Here is a 24,720-nt window from a genome sequence, read left to right on the forward strand (position 1 = left end):
CTGGCCCAGCCACTCCTGATCTGTGGTGACTGCCGGGGAGCGCCTACCAGCCTGACCAGTGCCTGGCGTCCCGCGGGGCCTTGTCTGCTACACAGGGTGCTCGCCTCTCTCAGCGAGACTTACCTGCTCCCACCAAGGGCCTGCACCTTGCTCTTGGCTCAGGGCCAGAAGTGCCATGTCTGTGGGATTGGAGGAGCCAGGTGATGGCAGTTCAGACTTTTTCTCCTAGAATCCAAGTCTCCAATGTTGTCCCATGGGTGTCCTCTGTCCCCTTGCCTGAACCCTCTCCGATGGCTGCATGGCTGTCACCTGAGCTCTCTTGGGACTGCCATCTGCTAAGGCTGGACCAGCACCTCCCCAGTGACTATATGCTCCCCTCCATGGTGTCACCCTGCCCAGATCCGTGGCCCCCAGAAATGGCCACACTTGGCTTCCAGGGGCAGAGGCTCTGGCTGTGCTGTTGGCAGTGAAGCCCAGAGGGGCTGACTGGTCAGCCGGTCAACCTGGCCGCCTGCCTTCCAGCAGCTAATGTTGGTTGAGCCCAGACACAGTGGGGAGCAGTTTGCATTCTCTGCTTTATGGGGTTTGCCAACTGGTGGGGAGACGGGCAGTAAGCAGCCTACTTTACAGTCGAAATCAGTTAGATCAGAAATAATTCTTTCCTGTCTTAGTAAAGAGGTCTCTCAATGGCCCATATAAACCACTAGGATTTGGCAGTTTATTCCCAGAAAATTATCCAAAACTTGCAGAGGTTTTGTTCCTGCAGGTGAGTGGTACCCCTGCAGGATGGGAAGGTGTCCGTGCAGGCAGATGAGGGTAGGGCGCATGATGTGCGTTTTCTTCTTGTTGTCTGTTTAATGCTCAAAGTCAGCTGTAGTGAATCTTAAAGTTGGCTTTATTTGCTTTATTTATTCTAACTAATCTTCATGGACAGTTGAGATTATGGCATTGATTTGAATTCTGCATATCTTTGTTTTCTCCCTATCTTCATTGATTTATGTGAATTTAACATGCTCTGATTCAAAAATCTTCAGCGTAACAGTTGTGACCAGGAAAGCCTCACGCTGACACACTAGCTTAGGAGCTGCCTGGTCTGACTGAGCAACGCCAGGCTCCTGTCCTCACCAGGAGGAAACCTGGTGGAAATCATAATTTTTCAAAGTATGGAATCATCATTTCTGTGTGGGCATATAATGCTCATGTACAGTTGATAGAACAGACGTGAAAATGACTCTTGGGTTCAGTTCATGTCACATGCCTCTGAAGCCCATAGGCACCTTCCCGGAGTGTGGTCCTCCCACCCCCAGGTGAGCACCGTCCAGAATTTCGTCTTAATCTCCCGTTATCTTTAAGCTTTTCCTTTTGAGCTTCTTTTTAACCAGCTATTAAAATTGTGTTAGATGCCCGTGTGGGCAGCTGTGTTCTCAGGGGGTGTGCCCTGGAGCCTGGGGCTGCCCGGTTCCTCCTCTGCAAGGTAATGGCCACCCTCTCGGTCTTGAGGCACCGAGTAAATCTAGGTTGTGCTGACATAAACAGGAAGCGCTAGGTGTCCCTTGTTCCTGTTTGTTGTCACCGTCTTTTTCCAAATGTTAAATGGACAAATGCGCTTTGTGTTCTGTTCTAAGGCCACTTCCCCTGCTGAGCGTACAGTCCATACACACAACACAAGAGCTTAGGCTTGGGGTCCCATGCAGGCGTGGGGCAGGGGAGGCCTTCGGCAGCAAGACGGGAAACTGAAGCCACAGAAGGAAGGTGGGCTCATGACAAGGACATCTCCCGTCCCAGGGAGATGGAGACCAGAGCAACTTGGCGGCTGCGCACACACCTGCGGCTGCTCCCTGCTGACCGCTGTGCCTTTCTGTGTCTGTTTCAGTTTACTGAGAGAACATTCGATCGACGGCACCGGCTGGGCTCCCACGAGGACACTGAAGGTAGAGTGCGTGCCTTTGCCCACAGTCCCCTGGCGGACCTCACTCTGTCCCGTCCACACGGTGGCCGGGCACACCCTGCTCCCTCCCCAACGCCCGCCTTGCCCGTCAGTTCCTCTGCCCCCACTTCTCTGTGGTGGGGGTGGTGTGTCAGGTCCTCTCCTCTCCCATCTCCCCTTTACCATTTGTGCTTCTCTTTCTCTTCTGGTTTTTTTGTTCCCCCCATCCCCCATCTTTTATAGTTGTCTCACCTTTAAGGCCGTGGAGCATTGCCAGGACTGGGTAGAGACGGAGGAAAGAAAGGGTAGATGTCCTGTGTCCCTCTGAGTCACACTGTACAGAGGAAGGCTGGCAGGACACAGCCGGGGGTGCTGGCGGGGAGAGCCCTGTCTGGGAACAGGGGGGTGGAAGGAGGAGCCACGGGGACTAAATAAGTGGCCCCAGTTGCGTCTCCAGCTCGACTCGAGTTGCAGGAGCGCCTGCCGTGAGCGCCTGTGTGAGGCCTCCGGCTGTGCTTCGCCTCAAGGCTTCTCTGTAGGATGCTGGCAATTTCTTCCTGTGGCCTGACCATTTAGCAGAAGTAGTCAGAACTTTCGGCTTGTATTCACTGAGTCTGAGCAGCTCCTGACTTGCTGTCGTTTTGACTGAGCAGTGGGCCGGCTCCACACAGTCTCAGCCCTGCCCTGCCTGTGCGGGATGCTACTCCCCGGAAGAGCACTGCCCTGGGACCAGGTTCTGGGGCAGCCTTGTTCCCAGCGTGCACTTGGCACCAGCACAAAGGCATGGTCTTCTGGACCAGGCCCATCTTCGCTGGTGACTGTCTTCCTCCTCGGATGCTGGCAGTCCCACCTTTCAACCTGAAGAGGCCTCGGGCGTCAAATCAGCCTGTTTGCGAGGCCCTGAGAGCTGCCTGGGTGTCATATGTGCCGTCTCCCAGCCAGTCGGTCAGTCAGCCTCTGGTAACTTTTTCCCTCACATGCCCATTTTGGCTCAGTCAGGCGTGGATTTCAAAAGGCGTCCGAACTTAAACCACTTGTAAGTCTGAGTCTGCCAGATGCACGAAGAGCGAGCAGTGGCTGGTAACGAAGCTGCTGCGTTGGACACTGTCCCCGGGTCGCGGGGGTGAGCCTGAGCAGGGCTGGACGTGGTGCCGGGCTCTCCTTCTCTATGGTTTTTTGCAGATTAACTCTCTGGGCCCTGCCTTTTAAAATAACTTCTGCAGAAAACTAACCTTCTCCATTGTACACTGACTTACTGGTTCACCTCTCAGAGGCCGTCCTCGCCCCCGTGCCCCGGATTAGAGAGGACGGAGGCCCGTTGTAGCACCGCTGCTCTTGGAAGACACGGAGGCCCAGAGGGACGTGCACGGGTCCAAGGGGGCCAGCGGGTGACTGGGCCAGGCCTGTTCTGTATGTGACCACAGCTCGTGGGAGACAGCTGCAAACTGTGCTGTGTTGACCACTCCTGTGGCCAGAGAGGACGGTGAGGTGTTCAGATGAAGAACACAGGGGAGGGGTCTGGGTTCACTGCAGACGTCATGCAGTCATGACCGCAGCTCCTCACGAGGTCTGGTCTCTGCTGCCCTGGGCACCTGGCCTGCCCTTCTCTCACCATGCCCTGGACGTGTCCTGCCCTCTTGGGACTTTGCTTCTGTACCTACAGTCCCTCTACCTGGAAGGTGCCCCCTCCTGCCATCCCTTCTGGCAGGTCCCCTCTGTGAAGCCTCTCCCCCACAAGGGGGTCCTTTCTGGGAACACTTCTGTGGGCACCCTGCTGACGCGCCGGTCTGCCTAACTACCTCCACCGGACCCAGGGCTGTGTGCACCCCCAGTCCCACCCCAGACTAGGCTCACACCAGGGCAGGGAGGGGTGCAAGGATAGGTGGATGGATGGACAGACGGAGGGACGGATGGATGGATGCCAGAGTGCAGAGAGCAGCAAGTAGCACTGCAGGAGTAGAGAGTACTGGACGGCAGGGAGACAGGCCTAGAAGAGACAAGACCCAGGCTGAGGGGGAGGAAGGCCAGGAAGGTTTGTGACTCAGACAGAGCACAGCTCAGTCTGGGGAGAACAGAGCGGTCTGCAGTTTTATTTTAATGAAAACTTCTGATCTTTGTTACAGAATGTTACAAAATGTTAGTCTCGGTTTTTGAAGTAACTAAAGCAGAATTAAGACTCAGTGGGACAGCGGATGATGAGCTGATCTGTGATCCCCAAGAGGCAGTTGATGCAAAAACAACAGATTTTGTTTTAAAGATGACTTTTTAGAAATCTGAACTGTATTTGGTAACGACGCGTAGGCGGTGACGGGGGGTGAGGTTCTCCAGCGCAGACGCTGCCGTGGGCTCGGTCGCGGCGCGGGACTGGGGACAGTCTCTGTTGTCTCTGGTTTAGTGTCTGCTGCCAGTGACTGCTCATCTCCGAACGTCCCCGAGTTTGTGGTTATACTGAAGAGACATTGTTTCACTCTTCTGTCTTGGGGAAAACAAGGCATGCTGAAGATAAAATTTTTTACAGTACAATACGTATTTCTTGGTCAGATTTAAAAGTCTTAAAATGCACAGGAGCCTGAAACTTGTTTTCTTCTTTCTTTGTCATTGCAGGATGTTGTTTGGGGATTAAACTCTTTGTTTACTGTAAGTACATGGACCAAAATCCCAAGTTTTTTCTAGATTCCGCTGACTGCTGGCTTTAAGCATCACATTGAGAATAACACAGGGAATTAAAAACAACACCGTGTCCATATTGAGCCCCCCTTTTCTTTGGTACTTTCGTGAGTCGGAAGAACAGTGAGACAAGAACTGAGGGGGGTTTGGAGTGACACATGGGGAGGCCATGGGGCTGGGGAAGAGAAGGTGGGAGCAGAGCGTCCCTGCTTCTGCCCTGCTGGAGTGGCTGCCTTACTTCCTGGGGCCACTGCCTGCCCTACCAGTAGCTGGTCCGCATCCTCTTCACTCCCAGGTGCCCTGGTTTGGGTGAAGGAGTTTGTGGTCACCGACCTTCAGGCTTTTCACAAACCCAGAACTTCAGAGTTGTTCTCTTCATCAGTGACCAGCGGCCGTCCCCAGAGAACAGCACCTTGCAGGCAGGGCCTGGAGGGCGGGAGGAGGCACGGGGGGAAGGAAAAGGTGGAGAGCTGGTACTCGGACTTTTTTTTTAATATAATTACTTGTTCCTTTGAGTTTGTGCTTTTTGATCATAAAGGAGCTTTAAAAAAATAAGCTTCAGAAATCTCTCTCTGGAAGAAAAAGAAAAAGGCTTTGCTACTTTTGGTAAAACCTCTGGTCCCTCCATGAAAATGAGCCCTTCCTGGACAGCCCACAATGGCGCCGGCCATCGGAGGGCCGCTTCTTGGCCGCCGGCAGACGTGCCCCTCAGCTCAGCCCAGCCCCGCGGGCAGGGCTGCTTCCCCAGCCTGTCATCTGAGGCTGCAGTGTTCTTACCTTCAGGAAATAAAAAACAGCCTCAGAATAGACTGTCAAGTGCCTGCCTCCCTTTGCCTTCCCGTCTGACGTCACACTTCCCGATTCCAGGGCCTGCCATAATCTCCAGGAGAAGGCGGGACCCAAGGGGTGCTGAGCCATCTGGGCAGTTTTCTGCTGGTCTCAGTCATTTGTTGTGAGTCAGGCTTTTTCACTGAAGTGAATGAGGTTTTACTTCTGGAGATGCAGAGGCTGGAGTGCAGTTTAAAACGTGCCTCACAGCTGTACTGCTTTTTTGTTTTAAAGGACATCTGGTGCAGTCCTCTCCCTCCACTCCGCACCTTCCGGATCCTAAAGAGCCCATCAGAATTGCTCATTAAGTCTGTAATGGTCATTCGAACCAATATATTCATTTTAGGTCAAGTACATGGAAAAGAAGAGGAAGAATTTTGTGTGTCTGGTGTAGTCTTCATATGCATCAGGATTCTCACAGAACATGTGCTTTATATTTTTTCGTATTTCTAGGACCTGGAGTCTAACTTCCCAACTGAACAGTCTTAGAGATTTACAGTTTTTCCTTGCTGTATTTGTGACATGTCGGTCATACCCATGTTTATTTCCAAATCAGGAACACAGTCCCAGGATTAAACATTTCTCCTGAGGGAGAGTATAGTCGCCTTTACAGTGACCCAGTGATGGCCGTGGAAGCAGTGACTCATAAGAACCAGTCTCTCTTCCCCGGACTTTAAGAAGATCAGGCAGGGTGAAGACAGGACAGGCCTCCAGTCTGAAATCCACGGTTACTCTTGGGGGAAGAGAGGAGTAGCCATTCCAGGGCTTGTCTAAGGTGGACAGGGTCTGGTGCTTCCTCCTTCAGCAGGGGGACACTGGCCTTGTGGCGCTGTCCTACATTCAGTTGGGTTCCAGATGCCATTCCTACTGGGCTGAGTGCGATGCTTATGGAGATGAATTAAAGGGAAAATCCAGGTAAGGTCAGAACAGTTCCAATTTAGGAAGGGAGAGGTGTTAACCACAAAATAAAGGAGAAAATGAATTTTTCAGGAGAAGCGAATAGGATTTTATTTAAAAATGCTCATGATAATAGTGGTTTGTCATTCCCCGATTATCAAAAATAGTGTCTGAAGTTAACGTGATTGCTACTTCCTCACCAAACTTTGGGTCCTCATACGTAAATACAGCCCTCCCTTCTTCCTGCCACGTTTTGAATAAAGTACCCACATGCTAAGGACTCTGACATCAGAACTTGAACTCTCAGGAATTTTCTCAATTCTTTATGCCATTTTGCCGATTAGATTTCTGTTGCCTGGTTCTTAAGATGAAGACTTGTAACAGCGGGAAAACAGATTCATTGTTTACTTTGAGTTTCTCTCTTTTTAAGGATCTCTTGAATTTTGATGATCCACTGAACATTGAAGCTGCAGAACATCATTTGCGGGACAAGGTAAGTGAGTAACGGGAACATCCTGGGTCTCTGTGTTTGGTGAAAGGATAATGACTGTTTCTTGATAAGACACATACGAAATGGAGAATGGTGGGCTCCAGGCCTGGAAGTTAAAGCTGCTTGTGAGCAATGTGTTACGGAAATGTGAGTGGTCTCGGGAAAGCGCCTGACCCAAGGGGTTTTTATTAGACGGGGTTTCCTACTAGAGTTCAGTGTGAGTGATTTAAAACAAGCAACTCTTTTTTTTTTTTTCAACTTTTGTTGAGTTACAGTCAGTTTACAACGTTGTGTCAATTTCTGGTGTCCAGCACAATTTTTCAGTCATACATGAATATACATACATTCATTTTCATGTTCTTTTCCACCGTGAGCTACAAGGTCTTGAATATATTTCCCTGTGCTGTACAGTGTAAACTTGTTTATCTCTTCTATATACATCTGTCAGTATTTGCAAATCTCGAACTCCCAGTCTGTCCCTTCCCACCCCTAAAACAGGCTACTCTTGCCTTATGACAGCGTAGGGACCGGAAGGGACGTGAAGGGAGTCGCACCCACCAGCGCCACCTGCCCCCTGCCCAGCAGGTCGCGTCCCCCACCCCAGGAGTTCCGGCCCACGTGAGCCGCTCGGGTGCCGAGCCCACAGTGCCGAGATCATGTTTATTACTCTCAGTCTTTATTACTCTCAGTCTTCAGTTCCTTTTTTTGTTGTTGTTTTAACTTTTCCCTCCAAGTCAGTGCGTAAACTATCACTCACTCATTTTAGGAGCTGTTGAATACTGTTCTGTGAAGTGGTTCTTCCAGCCTTTTTCCCCCATCTCTTATTGGCAGGCACTCAGGTTTTTCCTGTGGGACTTTTTTCCCAACTACAAATGATAAGGCAATAAACGTCCTCTGTGCCCCAACCTTACGGAGCGCTTGAATGAGGCACTGGTCTGCCCCAGGAGTCCAGGAGCCGGCCGCGTGCGCCGGGGACGGGGCTGTTGGAGGTTGTGCAGGAGCTAGTCAGGCTGCCATGGACAGCATTGCGGTGCTGACTCCGTGCAGTCACAGGACCCCACGTTTCCTTCTCTGAACCAGAGTCCCCGCGAATCCTTGCCTCCCCTGGGAGGCACCCACCTAACGCTGTCAGACGGGCTGGCGCTGCTCTGAACATAGAAGTTCTGGAAGCCATCACGTTGGTTCTGAGTATGGTGCTTAGCGTTGAGAGCGGTTGTCTTTGTGTAAGGCCTGTGTGCCAGCACGTGCAGGGCACTGTGACTGTGCCATGTAGGACGGTCCCAAGGTCCTGAGCCGAGGAGCAGAGGCACTGCCTGAGCAGGGCCCTGAAGAGTGGGCAGGAGGCCCGGACTGAGACACGATAGCCCGACCACCCAGCCTGTGTCCTGCGGCGGTACGGCAGGCAGCATTGAGACTTGCGGCCGCACGGAGGGCGTCAGGTGCTTCTGGACAGGCGGAGAAGGCGGTCTGGGAGGCCTGCGTCCTGCTGAGGGACCCCGGAGACAGCAAAGGTCTTAGGTCCTCACTGCTTGCCCGCCTTCAGGGGTCAGCCGTCTGCACCCTTGGGCGGCCCTGGCTGGGCTGTGTTGTCTGGCAAAGCCTTGGTTTGTCCGCTGCGCTGACAGGCCCGTGCAGGTGTGCTCCTCGGTCCCCGGCCTTCGCAGGAGGCTCCATTCATGTTGGAAGTCCACCTGTCATTGTCGCGGACAAGGACTTCCACACTCTGTACTGTGACAGCTGGCAGCCCTGCAGACTAAACCTTGTCAGGGAAGAAACACCCTACAGAGCCAGGTGGAGAAAGATGTTACATATTGTTTATCCTTTTATTTTTCTTGGAAGGTTGTTTCCTGATCTTTGTATGAAGTAGGAAGACTTGGAGGTCACAGACAGACCTCATTTTGTTGTGCTTCGCAGATACAGTTTATTTTGTGTCAAGTTCTCAGAGAAAAAGCCTTTCTGGTGAGATGGGAATTGAGATCTGCTGTGAACCAAGTGGACAGGAAGGAAGTGTGTTCCAGACTCAATAGCAGTGCAAAGGCCCTGAGGCAGGAGTGTGCTCAGGGTGTCCAGGGGAGAGTGTGAAGGCCAGCATGACTGCAGCAGGGCGGCAGGGGTCCGCAGTGACCTGACAGTGGCAGCCACCCTGAGCAGCCCTCCTGGGTGCCTGGCACTGTCCCACCTAGCCCCCAGGGTGCCTTTGTCCTCCTGACAGCTCCACACAGAGGGACTCTTGCTGTCTCTCATTTGCTGCTGAGGAATCAGGGCCACCAAGAAGGTTAAAAAAAGACTTGCCAGGAAGGGGCAGAGCCCAAGATTTGCCTCCAGAGTTCATGCCTTCTCACGGGTCCTCAGAGGGAAGGGGGAGGCTGCAGAGGCCTGTTCCAGAGGACTCCTCACCTCTGGACGAGAAGATGAGGCAAGGGGGATTAAGACTACGCTGAGGCACCTTTGGTCCTGACGTCGGGGCTCTGGGGGTGGAGGTTGCCTGTGGGATCCTCACAACACCCTGCGAGCTTCGGCCGCGGCTCCCTGGGAGCTCATGGTGTTGTTGGCTTCAGGGTACTGTGGAAGTGACCTGGTGAGAGTCACTAGAGGCACGCCAGGGCTTCAGCACAGCCCATGTTTGCTGCAGGCGGGGGGCTGCAAGGGAGCCTCTGGACACTGTCCTGGGACCAGTGCAGGCCCCCTGGCGTGCGGTCACAGCTCTCTACTTACTCACCTGAGGCACCTTTCCCAGAGCTCTGGAACCAGGCACCCGCCCCCATCTTGAGAGTCACCGGGTGAAGCCATTGCTAAGAGGAGCTAGTGGCTCTGCCCCAGCCCTCCCAGCGCGGCCCCAGGAGAGACCGCGTGGGGCAGCAGCTCGCCGCCACAAGCGGGTGCCCGTCTGCGCCGCCAGGGCCGAGGCCGTGCGACCCCGCGGGCAGCTGTGTGCTGGGAGCCTGCCGTCAGGCCACGCGCTGTCCGCCACCAAATGCGGGCGGGCGTGCTGAGGTGGATGAGCTCCAGGGCCCCTCGCAGTCCTGCCAGGACAAGGAATTTTGCCCCTCCCCTTTGAGAGAAAAGGCCTGGGGACAGGCCCGTGGGGTGGGCTCAGGTCTGAGGTGAGTCACCACATCCACACAGCCTTTTTACAACTGAGGGGTCCCCCCCGGCTCCTGGGTGGCCTCTGCTCGACGCCAAGGAGGGGCTCTGTAGCAAGCCCGCCCCTCCTCAGGCAGGGAGGTCGCCCTCCGGGTGGGCTGCACCAGGGCCGTGGGTGGCAGGGTCCTGGGGAGACACAGGGGTCTTCCTGAGAGCGGCAGCCTGTGACTCATACGCGTCATGACCTTGACCCCGCTGGTGAATCTCACTCTCCCACCTGCAGGACCCAGAGTCTTGGGCTCCCTTCTGCCCAGGGCTGCTGTTTGCGTCCCTCCCCAGCACCCAGCTCAGTTGTGCCCGGGGGTGGGGGGGGTGGAGTGGCACTCGGCTCCCACCACCTTGCCAGACCCTCCACACTCCAAGAGCCCCCGGGGTCCTTGGCTCTGGTGCATCCGACTTGTTGTTGAAGTGTTGGCCCCCGCTAACCCCTCCTCCTCCCCCATCCCTCTTGCCCACAGGAGGACTTCCGGAGTAAAGTTGAAGACTACATTAAGCGCTACGCCAGATGATAGCAGGAGCGGACTGCAGGGCCTGGACTGTGTCTGAAGTTTGTCTCCAGCTGAATCCAGGCGGGAGCCTCCTCCCCAGTCCCCTGCTCCCCTCAGTCCCGCCGCGTCGTGCGAGTCCTGTGACCGCGCCGTCCTGGGGAAGAACCTCTTCACGGCTGCCCATTGTAGAGAGAGTCCCACATAAATACAGCAAGGAAGTGTGCTCGCAGTTCTAGGGTTGTCTGCTTACCTTCACGTGTTTACTTTTCTGAAACCGTACTGTACAGGCTGTTGATGAGATTCTTGAGGAGTTGTAATGAACTCAGAACTGAGGCTAGAGCTTGCTTCTCCCCTGTCCCCAGAGTCCATTCCCTGCGCAGGTGATGCTAATGACCTACTCAGTGTAGCTCGCAGGTCGGCGATCAGAACCCGCTGCAAACTGTGATTGGATGCAAATTCTCTTAGCTCCTTCCACGAGTGTTGGCCCTGCCTAGGTGTCGTGAAGCTTCCCAGAATTCACTGTAGATCTCTTACTGAAATGCGTATTTTATTTAATGTAAGTATATTTTGGAACAGATTTGTAATTTGTACGACTTAATGCTTTAATTATTTTTTTCTATCCTCATTTAGTTTGTATTTTCATTGTATAGAGCAGACAGAAAGATGTTGGGTCATGCAACTATTGAAGAGAAATACAAAGAAAATATGAAAAACACATTATTCATTCTGTCCAAATGCAACGAAAATTTGGCTTTTAAAAATCAGCTCTTGTTTTCAGGTCCAGATGGGGCAAAGAAGTTTCAGGATCCTTTGAACCTAGATCTGGATGATTTAAAAAAAAAAAAAAAGGGCAGGGAGCCCTTCCTCACATGCTGCCCAGAGGAAATAGGTTGGAGGCCACTCCAGCCAGGGGCCTGGTGTTTCTGCAGGGGTCAGGGGCTCATAAGCCAGATCCTCACGTTCTGGGGCGTGGGAGCGAGACCTCAGGAATCAGCCCAAACATGTCTGATGCCAGAGACTGTACCTGTGGCCTTCTGAGCTTGCTCTGGCCCCAGGCCTGTCTAGGGTAAGTCCCAGAGGGCCAGGAATCCGCCAGCCTCAGTTCAGGCCCGTGACTTCAGGGTAAAGACACGGAAGAGAGGCAGGCGGATTTATTCCAGCCTTAGGCGTCTGGACCGGTGGGATCAGGTGCAATAAATGTTCGCATGGCTTCGCCTGCTGCCTGCCTGATAACGCTCAGGTTTGACTGGCAGCCTCCGTAGCCCTCTGAATTCCCCCCAGTCTGCCATCTCCCTGGTCTTGTGTGTTTTTCTTAATTTATTACACAATCTCTGTTATGAGATCAGTCTGTCCTGGAGATCAGCAGGGGCGGAATATGGGGCCCTACTTCCCATTGGTAATCAGGGATTGTGCCCTTTCGGCTGGAGGGTGACCCCAGCTGCTGGGCCACACCTCTGGTGCACAGAGTAGGAAGGCAGGGCCTGGGTCAGGGCTCGCTGGCATCTCAGTGTCTCAGGGCCTGTTGGGCACAGTAATACCCACCTCTCCAGGCCTGAGAACAGTGCTCCAGTTCACGTGCTTTTAGTTGGAGCGCTGCCCAGTGTCACAGGGGCTTGCCAGCTGGCCTTAGGGCCGTCCTCTGCTTGGGGGTCAGGAGAGCAACAGCTGGCCACCCACACGCCTGATTCGTGCCCCTGCGAGCCAGGGCACACTGCTGTCTGCCAACTCCAGCCAAGTCATCTCCCATCTCAGCTGTCCCAGCAGCCCCAGGCTGCACCCTGAGGTGCGAATGGAGGTGGAGGAAGGAAGGCAGCGCCCGATGTCAAGTGGAGGCGTGTGATGGAGTTAAGACTGCCTCCCCCGGACCAGACTGAAAGGGATCACGTCCATTGTTAATACTGACCTCACACAATAGAAAGATACTTTTCTTCTCAGGGATCAAGTAATTCTTCAAAAATGACATTTCCCCTTTCCCTGGTACCTCCATTAAAATAAATAAATAAACCTAATTATTACCACCCCCCAAAATAAAATTTTTTAAAAATTTAAATTAAAGGAAAAAAAAAGACATTTCCCCACAGGTGGGTCGTCCCTTTCCGTCCCATGGCAGTCCCTCAGAGGTGTTCGCCTCCCTGCCCCTCCCATGTCGCTAAGGCGCACACCTAGCCCGGCCCGTCTCCGTGACCACTGGTGCCGGGCTGGGTGCTTGGCCGGGGGGCCTCTGGCGCCTTTTGGCTGCAGGACCCTGACTTCTAGGACTTTGGGTTTCTTGGGGTCTCTTTCCCACTTTTAGGCCAAACTGACGTTCTGGCTGTGATTGTGTGCCCCCCAACCTAGTGATAGTTGATGATTTCTGACCTACCAGGGGGTGGGGATGCCCAGCCAACAAGGCCAGCCCTGGAGCAGAGCAGGGTGGAGCAGGCCCGGGAGACGTGATGGCTCTGACGTTCAGTCGGGTCCCCATGACTCTGCTGCTTCGAATTTGACGTGTCAGCTGCATGGTTTTCGAGCATACTTGGAAGGGACAGCTCAAGGGTAGCCCTCTCAGAAGGGAAAAGTCACGTCTCCCCTCTTACAGTCCTTCAAACACAACACCTGCAAGCTACCTCTGCAGTCTTTCTGTGGAGCCAGGGTGAGTGTTCCTCGGGTGTTGAATGCTGATCTCTCAGCTGTGTGCCTCCTTGCCCTGCAGCCATGGCCTCACTCCTCATATGTGCTCTCCAGCCACTGTATTTGGGTTGTTGCAGGACGTGGTCCCCAGGGGCAGCATCTTGGGTTTTGGTTAACTTCACAGGACGCCCTGCCTTGCTTGTCCTTACCTCCAAGACCTGAGAGCCTTAGAGGCCTGCTGGCGTGGTTTCCACCAACCTGAGATTCGGTCAGTGTGCGCACCTGCTAGAGAAGACGCCGCAGTACAAAAATGAAAAAGTTCATGTAAAAACTGCATAGTATGCAGACTGTTCACGGTACTAAAGTGTTTTGAATATACAGTCTTTGAAAGGAGCACATACCTTAGTATTTGCAGTTTAAATGTTCCAGAGTGTCCATGCCTGTTTCCTTCTGCCCGTAGGTACATTCCTGGGGACTTGAATGCTTGTCTAGAAAGATTTCACAGGTGCGGAAGGCAACCGTGTCCTTCCCTGTGACTTGGCCACAGCCAGGCAGGTCTCAGCAGAGTCCCAGGCCCACTCTCAGGATGTCTGGTGGCAGGGCTGGCATGTCTTTTTCTCAGGACAGCAGACGCAGATGGAACAGTCCTGCTGCTGGGCCCAGGACCTTAGCAACAAAAACCTCGGGGGGCAAATCCCAGAAGCAGTAGGGGTCACCAAGACGTACCGCGCGCCTTCAGGGGACAAAGCCCTGTTCCTGGGTTGCTCTGTTACCCCCACCTTTCCTTCTTTAAAGACCTGCTGTGAAAAAAGACCGAATTCCTGTTTGCATCAGGCTTGTTGCTGATTTGATGATCAAACAGAACTTTCTTCATATCAAAAGTCCAACAAGATGTTAGCCACCAGTTGCAGCTTTAACAAGGCCTATTCCTGGCTAGGACTGTCTGTTCCAGGATTGTTTCGCTTTCATCCACTTAAAAGTGTTTATTCTTGGAAAATCAGGTCTCCTACAAGTTCATCATTCTTCAAAAAATAGTGTGTCTAGTAAAATCCTAATATATAGTCTTAGTAAAATAGTGTTTTGCTTTTGCTCTGCCAGAGAAGAACTTGGAAAATGAGAAAACCTGTCGCGCCCCTTTTCTCCCTCATATAACCTTGCCTCAAACAAACAAAAATCCAACAGATTGGAGGGGCCAACTCAAAGGAGTGCTTATCACCCATTGAAGTTACCACCCATGCCCTGGGTTTCCAGGGGGTACTAAAGTTGATTTATTTAAAGAGTTGTGGTTTGAAAGAAGTTCTTTTAAAAATCCAGTGATGGAGGCGTTTGGGGGCCTTGCATTGTTAAGAATGTCTGTTTATTCATGTTAAACTGTATAAAGAACTAACATAACCTCTTAAAATCCCATTTTAGGCTTCATTTTCATTGCCAAATTCACTGGGCTGGAATTCTTCCGGTAAATTCACTGTGGTTTTTTGTTTTTTAAAATCTTGTGGCTGGTTGGAAGAAACAGTCCGTGTCCCAAGGGTCCCCAGTGCTGGGGGAGAGACTCCGGCCAGGCCCCGTGCCCCGCAAGCCGGGACAGGTGCTGGGCAGGGCAGCCGCAGGAGAGACTGCGAGCTTGTGCGGCCTGGCTCCTCACCTGCTCTCCCCACAGTTCACATCCAGGAATGTCCTTTCCCTGCTCAGACCCCTGTGTGAGGCCTGTCAGGTCTCCCCGGCCGGGCAGGACACACTTGTCTATGTTGGGTTTTTGGCACCTCAGTGTCAGCCCATTCCCCCACAACTGCTGCTTCCCGTGCGCTGCCTGGTGCTTGCAGGAAGGATGATTTGGTCTCTTAAACCACTCGTTGTCAGACAGCTCTCTTTGAAAATATGTTCCCACCTCGGCAGCCCTGTTCACCCGCATGCCTGCCTCCCCTCACCAGGAGGACGTTGGGAGCCAGAAGCTGGGCGCAGCGCTGTGAAAGAGCCTCGTCCTCAGAGGTTTCAGCCTCGAGTCGGCGTCTGGGAAGAGAAGCCCTGTGTTCCTGGTGAGCACCAGGCTCTCGACGGAGAAGCAGATGCAGGTGGCATCCAGTGTGCTTGCCGCGTGCCTGGCCAGACTGGTCGCCGTGCTGGGGGCAGAAACCACATCTGAGTGAGTGAAAACCTGACCACAGGTACAGACGACGGTTTCGAGACACTGGACACCTGGCAGTGCAGGACAGCAATCCCTGAATGAGATGCGCCTGGTCCCCAATCTCGGCACGGCGACAGAAGAGAGCCGGCAGGCACTCTGACTTGAGATGAAGCCAGGGTCCCAGGACAGAGGGCTGCACAGAGCGCGAGCACTGAGGGCAGGGAAATGCACCACCCAAAAGAATCAGAAAATGATGCTTGGAGCTCACATGAGGCCAGGAATAGCCCTCGTTCCCACAAGCCAGAATGGAAAACCCTGTGATTCACAGGGCGTTGGGAAGGTTCTCAGAAGAGGACTGGCTCAGTAACAGGAAACCACACTCAAGACTACCCTGGTCCCACCAGAAATCTTAAAAGCAAGCCTCAGAAGGATCAGTTAATGCAAAGTTACTGTCCCAGAACAGAGACAAATAGGGCTTATAAAAATCCAGAAACTGCTACAGGCAGCAACTAAGCCCGAAAGCCTCTGTCTCAGGGGTCCCGAGACTGCCGTCCCCTGAGCAGAGGCAGCAGGGCAACCTGGGCGGACAGGACCTGCAAAGGAACCCTGCCTCAACTAGCACCAGCCCCCAGAGCCTCGGCCACCACAGGCCTGACGCTCTCCACCATTTGGAGACACTGAGGTGGTCAGACAGCACTGACAGGGAGCCCCCCAACACGAGCACCTGGCCAGACAAGTCCCTTCCAGCTCACCCCTGATTGCCCTTCCCCAGTGAGAGACAACGATCAGCCCTGCCTGGGGAAGCCCCAGCACCGGGCGGACCACACAGGCCGAAATGACACTGCAGAGGCTCTGGGCCCCCCGGGCGCTCCTCTGCCTGCTGACGGGAAAGATGTAAATGGGACTCAGTCTCCTGCCATCTCATAGACAAGATGTCCAGGACACAGGTGAAACCGCTCATCATACTGAGAACCAGGGAAACAGCAACTTTCATGAGAAAAGACAATGAACCGGTACTAGTAATGAGCTGAATCAGGTGTTGGAATGAGCTTATGAGAATTTTAAAACACCTGTCATAAAAATGCTTCAAAACTTGATTATAAATGTTCTTGAAACAAATGAAAAAAGTCAACAGAAATAATTTATAGAAAATAACCAAGTGGAAATTATAGAACTAAAAGATTCAAAAACAGAAGATTTTGAAACTTGGATGGCCTCAGTAGTAGAGTGGAAATGAAAACGGACAGAATCAACAAACTTGAGGACAAATCAATAGAATTTACTCAACCTGAACAACAGAGAAAAACATTTAAAAAGAAGGGGGTGGGCAAAGCTGCAGGGACTTATGGGGCAGTAACGGAATATCCAGCATTCATATCATCTTGATCCTGAAAGGAGAAATGGAGTGAAGCTGAAGGAGTATTTGAAGAAATAAGCCCCTGAAAACTCCCCAAATCTGGTGCAAGACAAGATCTTGAGAGATTGAAGAAGGTGAATGAATTCCAAGCAGGATGAGTATGAAGAAGTCCATGCGGAGACACATCATAAATGAAACTTCTCAAGACTAAAAAAATCTTCAAAGCCATCAGAAATGGTGCATTACCCATGGGGGACACCAATCTGAATGACAGGGAGTTTCTCCTCAAAGCCATGGAGGCCAAAAGGAAGTGGCGTGACCTATTCATATGCTGGGGGAAAAATAACTCACAAACTCTGTCTCCAGCAAGACTTTGCTTCAGGAATGAAAATGAAATCAAGATATTTTCAGATGAAGTAAAACTAAAAGCATGGTTTCCAACACACCTGCCCGTGAAGACCGGCCAGGAGAGGTTCTTGGAGCAGAAAGGAGATGATACAAAAGCATCTTTGTAAGTCATATTTGATGCTGAAGTAAAAAATCATGCCGTTTGGCCCTCAAGACGGTGATACTTCAAAGTGGAGAAGGGAAAGGGAACTAGGTGCGGGGAGGCCGCCTGCTTCGCTTGAAGAGGCGGATGGCGGTGTCAGAAGACTTCATCAGCTCGTGTCTGTGGTGGTATGCAGAGCAGCCACTAGGAGAAGAGACACAACAACCAGCGTGAAGACGAGGGAAATCAGCAAAACTGACAAAGAACCTTTGAAAAACTTCTCCCCCATAAATGCAACAAGAAAACTGGCCAGAATTCTCCGAGTCAGCTTCTTCAGAACTCTGGGAATTAACCAGAGGCTTGAGCGCTCCAAGGAGCATTTACTCCAAAAGGTAAATCTCTGCAAGCACAGCAGGTTCATGGCGTTCTCGCGGACATGAGCCCTGTTCCCCACTCTCCAACTCCACAGTGGCCTTAAAAACCAACACCCCACATTCACAATATAACTTGAATTACCAGAGGACACAGAACATGACTGGAGCTCCTTCAGAGCCTTATGTCCAGAGCCTGTCATTACAGTTGACCCTTAAATAATATGAGAGTTAAGAGCGCCAGCCCCTCCACCACACGTGTGGCTGACCGGCTATATATACATCAGGAGTTCCCGTGACCCTCTCCTTGGGTTCAGTAATTTGCTAGAACAGCTCATAGAACTCAGGAAAAGAGTTTCCTTACTAGATTACAGGTTTATTATGAAATGATACAACTTAGGAACAGTCAGATGGAAGAGGTGCCTAAGGCAAGGTGAGGAGAAGGGGCACAGAGCTTCCTTCCCCTCTCTGGGGTGCCGCCCTCCCAGCACCCCCACATGTTCACCAGCTTGGAAACTCCTCAGCTGGGGTTTTAATGGAGGCTTTGCTAATGTAGACATAATTAGATCATTGGCTACTGATCATTAAGTTAGATCTACAGCCCCCGTCCCCTCCTCAGAGGTTGGGGGTGGGAGGAGGCTGAACATCCAGTCCTCTAATCATGTGGTTGGTTTCCCGACCACCAGCCCCCTTCCTTAGGGGCAAGCTTGAGCATGGTTGAGAAGGGCCTGTCACAAATAACGGAAGATGTTCCTCTCATCTTTATTACTCTTGTCATGTAGTAAACTCCAAGGGTTTTGGAAACTCTGTGCCAGGAACAGGGACAGCGTGAACACGCATTTCTTACTATCATTACCAATATCACGAGCCACTAGGGAAGTGCAAGCCAAGACCACTTCACACCCACCAAGACAGCTAAAGTAAAAGCAGACATCACGTGTTGCTGAGGATGCTGAGAAATTGGGAGTCACTGCTAGTGAGAATGGCAAATGCTGCAGCTGCTTCTGAAAACATTTTGGAAGTTCTTCAGGTTAAATAGGAAGTTACGTGTTACCTAGCAGTTCCACCCCTAGTTACATTATCGAAAGAACTGAAAACATCTCCATGCGAAAGTCTGGACATGAATGTTCAAGGGCAGCATTATTCATAATCGTCCAAAACTGGAAACAATCCAAATGACCATCAAGGGATGAATGGAAAACGAAATGTGGGCTAGCCAGGCAAATGGACGGTAGTCATCAGTAAGAGAGGATTGTTGAATCGTGCTCCAACCTGGACTAAAACCTTGAAAACATCCCAACTGAAAGATGCTAGACACAGAAGGCCACACGCTGTATGACTCCATTTATGTGAAATACCCAGGAAAGGCAAATTATAGAGATGAGAAGTAGCTTAGTAGTTGCTGGGGGCTGTGGGGTAGAGGAAATGGGGGTGAGTGCTAAAGAGTACAGAGTTTCTTTTTGGGGGTGATGAAAATGTTCTGGAATTGGATGGTAATGGTTGTGCAACCTTGTAAACACTAAATTATATACTTCAAAAGGGTGAATTTTATGGTATGTGGATTATATCTGTTTTTAAACATTGAGAAATCAAGATGGAATACTGAAAAGTGTTCAAATTACCCACAGGAAGGCAAGTAAAGAGAAACAGAATTGAGAACCAGATGCAACAAGTAGAAAACAAATAAACCGGTAGATTTAAGAGCTAAGATGAATAATTATATGTAAATGGTCTAATAGTCACAGACAAAGATCTGCAGAGTGGATTACTGTGGTTTGGGAGAGCTGCTACCCTGGTGGAAAACGGGGTAAAGGACTTTGTATCATTTTTTACAACTACATGTAAACCTAAAAGAATCTCAATAACGTTTTCCATTAAACTATATATCCAGCTCCCAAGAGGGAAAAATTCCCAATGCCTAGTATTTAATACAAAACTACAAGGTATGCAAAGAAGCAAGAAAACAAGACCCTGGTAAGAGGGGGGAAAATCACTCAACAGAAACACACCCAGAAATGGCAAATATGATGGAATCAGGAGACCACAGCATTAACACAGTTAAAGAAGACAGAGGAAAGAGTGCTCATGTTAAGTAAAGATACGGAAACATAAAAAGGACGTAAATTCAACTTCCAGAAGAAAATTACATGCATATGTGTAATGAAAAATACACTGGATGGGTTTAACTACAGATTACATGTTGCTGAAGAAAAGATTCATGAATTTGAAGACAGAGCAATAAAAACAATCCAAAATGAAAAACAGATAGGAGTGGGGGAGCTAGGGAAAAAAAATCTCAGAACTTCAGTGAGCTGTGGGACAACTTCAAACTTTATGGCCTCATAAACTTTTAATGGGAGTCCCCAAAGGAGCAGGGGAGAGAGAAAATCATTCGAAGGTACAATTACAGAACTTTTTCCAAATTGATAAACACTACAGATTCACAGGTACAAGGTCAACAACTTTAAAGCACAAGAACGTGAAGAGAACCACACCAAGTCACATTCTAAATGGCTTAAAATCAGCGACAGAGCAAAAACAGTAAAAGCAGGCAAGAAATGAAAACAATACATAAAGGAACAAAGAAAAGGGTGACAGATTTCTCGTTGGAAACAATGCAGGCAAGACAACAATGGAGAAAAATCTTTATTGGAAGAGAACACTCAAGCTAGAATTCTGCACCTAGGGAAGGGATCAGAGATGAAGGCAAAATAAAGACTCTTCTCATACGTACAAAAGCTGAAAGAAGTCACGCCAGCAGACTAGAGCCACGAGAGGTTCTGAACAAAGTCCTCAGGCAGACGCAGCATGATTTGATACCAAATGGAAATGTGGAACCAGGGTTTCCCAGCCTGAGCACTACTGATATTTGGGGCTGGATCCGGCCCCAGACTCGGCCGTCCTGCGCGCTGTAGGGTGTTTGGTAGCGCAGGTAACCTCTCCTCTCTGCATCCCAGGAGCACCCGCCCTCCAGTTATGACAACTGAAATTGTCTCTAGACGTTGTCAAATATCCCCTGGAGGGAAGACTCACTCCCAGCTGAGAATCACTGTATTAGATGCAAGTTTCTTTTCTTACATATTTTTCATCTCTTTATGCTTTCGAGCAATAGTCTGAGAGAATTCCTATGCTCAGGCACTTAGCTCATTAATTCACTCTTTATGCCTATTCTACTCAGCCCATCTATTGATTAAAAAGAGACTTTTTTACAGCAGTTTTAAGTTCACAGCAAAACTGAGCATATGGTAGCGTTCTCACAGGGCCCTGCCCCTACACCTATAACCTCTTCTACTGACATCACACAGATGTAACATTTGTTACAATTGATGAACTATACTGACACATCATTGTCACCCACAGTCCACAGTTTACACTGGTGTTCACTCTTGTCGTTGCACATTATATGAGTTCTCACAAACATCTAATGACATGTACCCATTATTATAGTATCGTTCAAAATTGTTTCACTGCCCTACAACCCCCCGGGACTCTATTTATCCTTCCCTTCTACCCAATCCCCGGCAACTCCATTGAGGTTTTAAACCTCAGTTATTACAGTTTCCAGCCAATATGTTTTTTCATTGTTGTCTGTTCTTGTTTTATGACTGCCTTTTTAAGGAATAAAATATCCTCTTACCTCCTTGGAGATCTTACCTCTATTGAAGACTTACTCCAATAGCTCTCTCACTTTTCCCCCTTAGTTCTGAGTTCTGTTTGTCGCAGGCACTATCTCACTTTCATGGAGATGGCATTCCTCAAATATTTAGTCTTTATTGGGCACTTCTTTCGTGACTAAGACATGCTGTTAGGGCATCTGTTGTGTCTGTCTGCCCAGCGCACTTGGAGGAGCCGTGGCTGCTGCTCCATGTCGCACCATACGCTGCTTTTAGTGAGAGTAGAGGAGGCTGAACTGCTGCCTCAGCACTGGTCCTCTGTGTGTGGGCACCACCAGCCGTGTGGGGCGTCATCTTGTCTCTGACTGTATCTGCCTGGAAATAAACACTCTAACTGCTACATGTGGGTCCAAGGAGTGCTTGAGGTGAGTCACCTGGTCAGTTGTCCCTGGGCCCCTCCAGCTCCCATCCTTATAGCCTTCCATATAGATTTAGAAAATGAAACTCGCCCCTACTTTTCAACCCCTCCCCCCCTGCACTGCTCCCACCTTTGCTCTTAACCTCAGGCCTTCTCACTGCCTCCAGGACTAGCACTTCTTTCTCTCTTATCTTCAGCTTCCTGGTTAGCTGCCTTCCTTCAGCCTGTGAACATGTGCAGTCTTACTAAAATATTTCCCTTCATCTTGTACCCCTCTGACCTCCTTCCTTTCTCAGCCTTTTGAAGAGTTGACTACATTCCCCACTATTCCTTGTCCTGTTCCTTCCTCGGCTCTGCACTCCCTTCCCCCTCGCCCATGCTCTAGTGAAATTTCTCTCCTGAATTCATCAGTGTCTCCTGACTTGTGTACAGTAGACACTTCAGATCTCCTCTCAGTTGCACGATGTACTCTGACATTCTTTCGTTAGTCTCTTTCCTTTCCTCCTCTTTTGACTGGCCTTGAGTTCTTGCATATCTATTTGCTTCTTAAATTTAGGTGTCCTTTGTTGCTGGCTGCATTTGGCCAGAAATGAGCTTGGTTTGCAGGCAAGAATGAAAGGAATTAAAGAATCCAGAAATGTAGAAACTTGCAGAGCTGGGAAAGACAATTTCTTCTGGGCACCAACATGCGATAAAATTGAGAAAGTCTACAAAAACTCACTTAAAATTCAGCTTCTTGGCAAAGCATTCCTGAATTCAAATTCTGGCCCCATTACCCCTGGCGCGAACTTGGCAAGATGCTGACCGTCTCTGTGCCTTTCCTCATGCATGAAGTGGAGCTAAAGGTACCCACTTGATACTGGTGTTATCAAGATTAAACTACTGAATACACGAAAGGTGCTTGGAATGGTGCCAGGCACATGTCAGGGCTCAATTAAACGTAGAAACTGTTTTTTTGCCAAAAAGGCAAGAGATGGTGGATGGCTTCACTGGAATTCAAGAATCTGAATCTCTGCCCTCACCGCTTTCACAACTGACTCGTGTTTGGGTAGAGAGGATACGCGATCACAAGGCGTTTCATCTGACTGTCGCAGACAGCTGGGCACGGCCAACACTCAGCCCGGCCTCCCACCCCGCCGTGTTCCTTCCTGTCCCGTCGCCCCCTCCCTCGTGCCCCGCGTCCAGCGGTCCCCACCGCTGCCTATTCCACATCCTGAGTCTATCCCGGGCCCATCTTTCCGGAGATTTGCGCCCCGGGTTAGTGTCCCTCATCTCTTGCCTTGGCTTCTCTAACAGCCTCCACCTGGCCTCCCGGCCTCTCCTCCAGACCCCTCAGGCCCGCGCTCCTGAAACGAGCCCCAATTTCACCCAGAGTCACCTACGGAGAGGGTAGAATCAGGGAGGAGCCTCCGGCACCGCGGCAACCCGCCGGCCTCGGAGGACCGAGGCTCCCGCTCGAGCGGGGCGGACACACGCGGACCCCTCCCGCCTGGGCGCCGCCCGCCCACTGACCGTTCTGGGCCAGGGCAGGACTCCCCGGCCCGCGCTCCGCCGCCGTGGCCACGCCCTCTGCGACACGCACTAAGCCCCGCCTCCCCGACACTTGACCTCGCGCAGCCCTGGGGCCCCGCCTCCCCGCCGAGTAGCGCTGCCGCGCGAGGATTGGCGGGGAGTGCCCAGCTCAGCCAATCCGGACGCGCACCAGCGGCCCCGCCTCCTCCGGCGGCGGTCCCAAGCGTGACAGTCTTGGTCCGTTGCGGCAGCGCGGGGGACAGGCGGGCTGGGAGCGGGCCGCCACGGGGTCGGGATGGAGGCGGCTGGAGCACGGAGCAGGGACGTGTTGGGGCGAGCGGCGAGTCTGCCTGGTGGCTGCGCAGAAAAAATCCCTCCAGAGAGGTGCGTTCCTTGAGGGGAAGACGGGGGAAGCGGTCGGCCCCCTGCTCCAGGAAAAGCCTTCCGGGCGCCGCGGGGCGAGGTCGGACAGAGTCAGCCGGCCGATCGTCACTCCCCGACGGAGGGGGCAGCCAGCAGGTGGTCATTCTCCGGGGGAGGGCTCTTCCCGGAGAGGAGGCAACAGCTGGCTGGTCACTCGTGGGTATGAGGGTCCGCGCGGGGATGCAGCCCTGCCGGGTAGTCCGTGCGAGAAGCCTAAATCAGGGATGCGCGCTGGGAAGCCTGGGAAAGGTTCCGGGGAGGTGACACTTGGGCCGAAAGCTGAAAGACCTCCAGGAGTCAGCCGCACAAGTTCTGGGGACGAGCGCACCGGGAAGAGGGAATGGCAGCAAAGGCCGCTAGGGCAGAAACGAGCCTGCGGGGTCTGGGGCAGCGAGGACTGGAGAGGAGGGGCGTGGTGGAGCCACTGTCCGCGAGCAGAGCCGCAGAGCCCTGGAAGGACTTTGGGATTTATTCTAAGGGTGATGGGGGTCTTGGAGATTTGAACAGGGGAGTGATGTGATTTCATTACATTATAAATTATTTTATATTTTAAAGGAATCTTTCTGGCTGCTTTTGTAGAGTAGGGGCGTGGGTGATGCAGGAGCGGGGAATCTAGTCTGGAATGTTGTGTAATAATCCAGGAGGGAGAGGTAGTGTGGCCGAGTGGTGGCAGTGGTGGCAGGAGAAGTGGATGTACTGTGACAAGCCCTGCAGGACTGGCTGGTGCTCCACAGTAGGGGAGAAGAGGGATTCTGAAGGATGTTCCCAGGCTACTGGCCTGAGCAACTGGAGATGAAGATGGGGAGGTACTTCCAGTCCATACTGCTGCTGCAGCCTGCTGGAACCTTCCCCTGGGGGCGGGGGAAACGCACTGTCTTGTTTGAGAGCCTTTGCCCTCAATCCAGGAATGTGTTAAATACTTTTGTGGGGAGTGTGGGAGATAAGTAATCCTCTCTACCTGAATAGGAAAAATGGGTGTGTGTCTTTGAAATTTGGGTCCAGGCCTAAAGCTGACATTTCTTTCATTAGACATTCTACTTTGGTTGGGACTGAGAAAGGAGAGCTGGGAAAATGTACTGGGTGGGAAGAAATTCATGATGCCTTTTAATTTTTTGGTTAGCTTTCCCATTCAGTATTGATAGCATTTTAAGGAAATAGCAAGTAATGGGGGCAGAATCATCTGTAAAGTGTTCATCTAACATTCAGGCTGTGAATTAGCTCAGCCAAGCATCAGATTGAAGAAATGGGGTCACTAAGCACTGTAGTTTGAAGAACTTTGGGATACTTACTTACAGGAAGTGAGAGCAGAGTTAGGGGCACATGCAGATTTAAGTCTCAGCAGGACCAGGGGATTCCTGGCCA

General features: G+C 51.4%; 2 protein-coding genes and 1 long non-coding RNA gene across 9 annotated transcripts in view; 2 read left to right on the forward strand and 1 right to left on the reverse strand.

Annotated features, from left to right (window-relative positions):
* Positions 1–11,156, forward strand: part of UBE2F (ubiquitin conjugating enzyme E2 F (putative)) — a 49,051-nt gene extending 37,895 nt beyond the window's left edge. For all 3 annotated transcript variants that reach the window (XM_074364611.1, XM_074364612.1, XM_074364613.1), the window contains 4 exons: positions 1,874–1,931; positions 4,532–4,564; positions 6,750–6,812; positions 10,412–11,156. In XM_074364611.1, coding sequence (XP_074220712.1) covers positions 1,874–1,931; positions 4,532–4,564; positions 6,750–6,812; positions 10,412–10,462 — 205 coding nt within the window. In that variant the 3' untranslated portion in view covers positions 10,463–11,156. The remainder of the gene's footprint in view (positions 1–1,873; positions 1,932–4,531; positions 4,565–6,749; positions 6,813–10,411) is intronic.
* Positions 11,157–14,386: 3,230 nt separating this feature from the next.
* Positions 14,387–22,990, reverse strand: LOC105063550 (uncharacterized). 2 transcript variants are annotated; one of them, XR_012507226.1, is made up of 3 exons: positions 22,806–22,990; positions 16,977–17,224; positions 14,387–15,168 (listed from the first exon to the last, which is right to left on the reverse strand). It is a non-coding gene; the product is annotated as an uncharacterized LOC105063550 (long non-coding RNA). The 2 variants fall into 2 exon arrangements; XR_012507225.1 differs by having other exon boundaries at positions 21,046–22,990.
* A 148-nt stretch (positions 22,991–23,138) lies between these two features.
* The window catches only part of SCLY (selenocysteine lyase), a 29,017-nt gene continuing 27,435 nt past the window's right edge, over positions 23,139–24,720 (forward strand). The window contains exon 1 of one of the 4 annotated variants that reach the window (XR_012507224.1): positions 23,139–23,319. Coding sequence is in view for 2 of the 4 variants with exons in the window: in XM_045511516.2 (XP_045367472.1) it covers positions 23,231–23,319 (89 nt within the window). In the remaining 2 variants the exon portion in view is untranslated. The remainder of the gene's footprint in view (positions 23,320–24,720) is intronic. The other 3 variants (XM_045511516.2, XM_010948121.3, XM_074364610.1) reach the window with 3 other exon arrangements.

Source organism: Camelus bactrianus, chromosome 5, assembly GCF_048773025.1.
Source record: "Camelus bactrianus isolate YW-2024 breed Bactrian camel chromosome 5, ASM4877302v1, whole genome shotgun sequence".
Lineage (NCBI taxonomy): Eukaryota > Metazoa > Chordata > Mammalia > Artiodactyla > Camelidae > Camelus > Camelus bactrianus.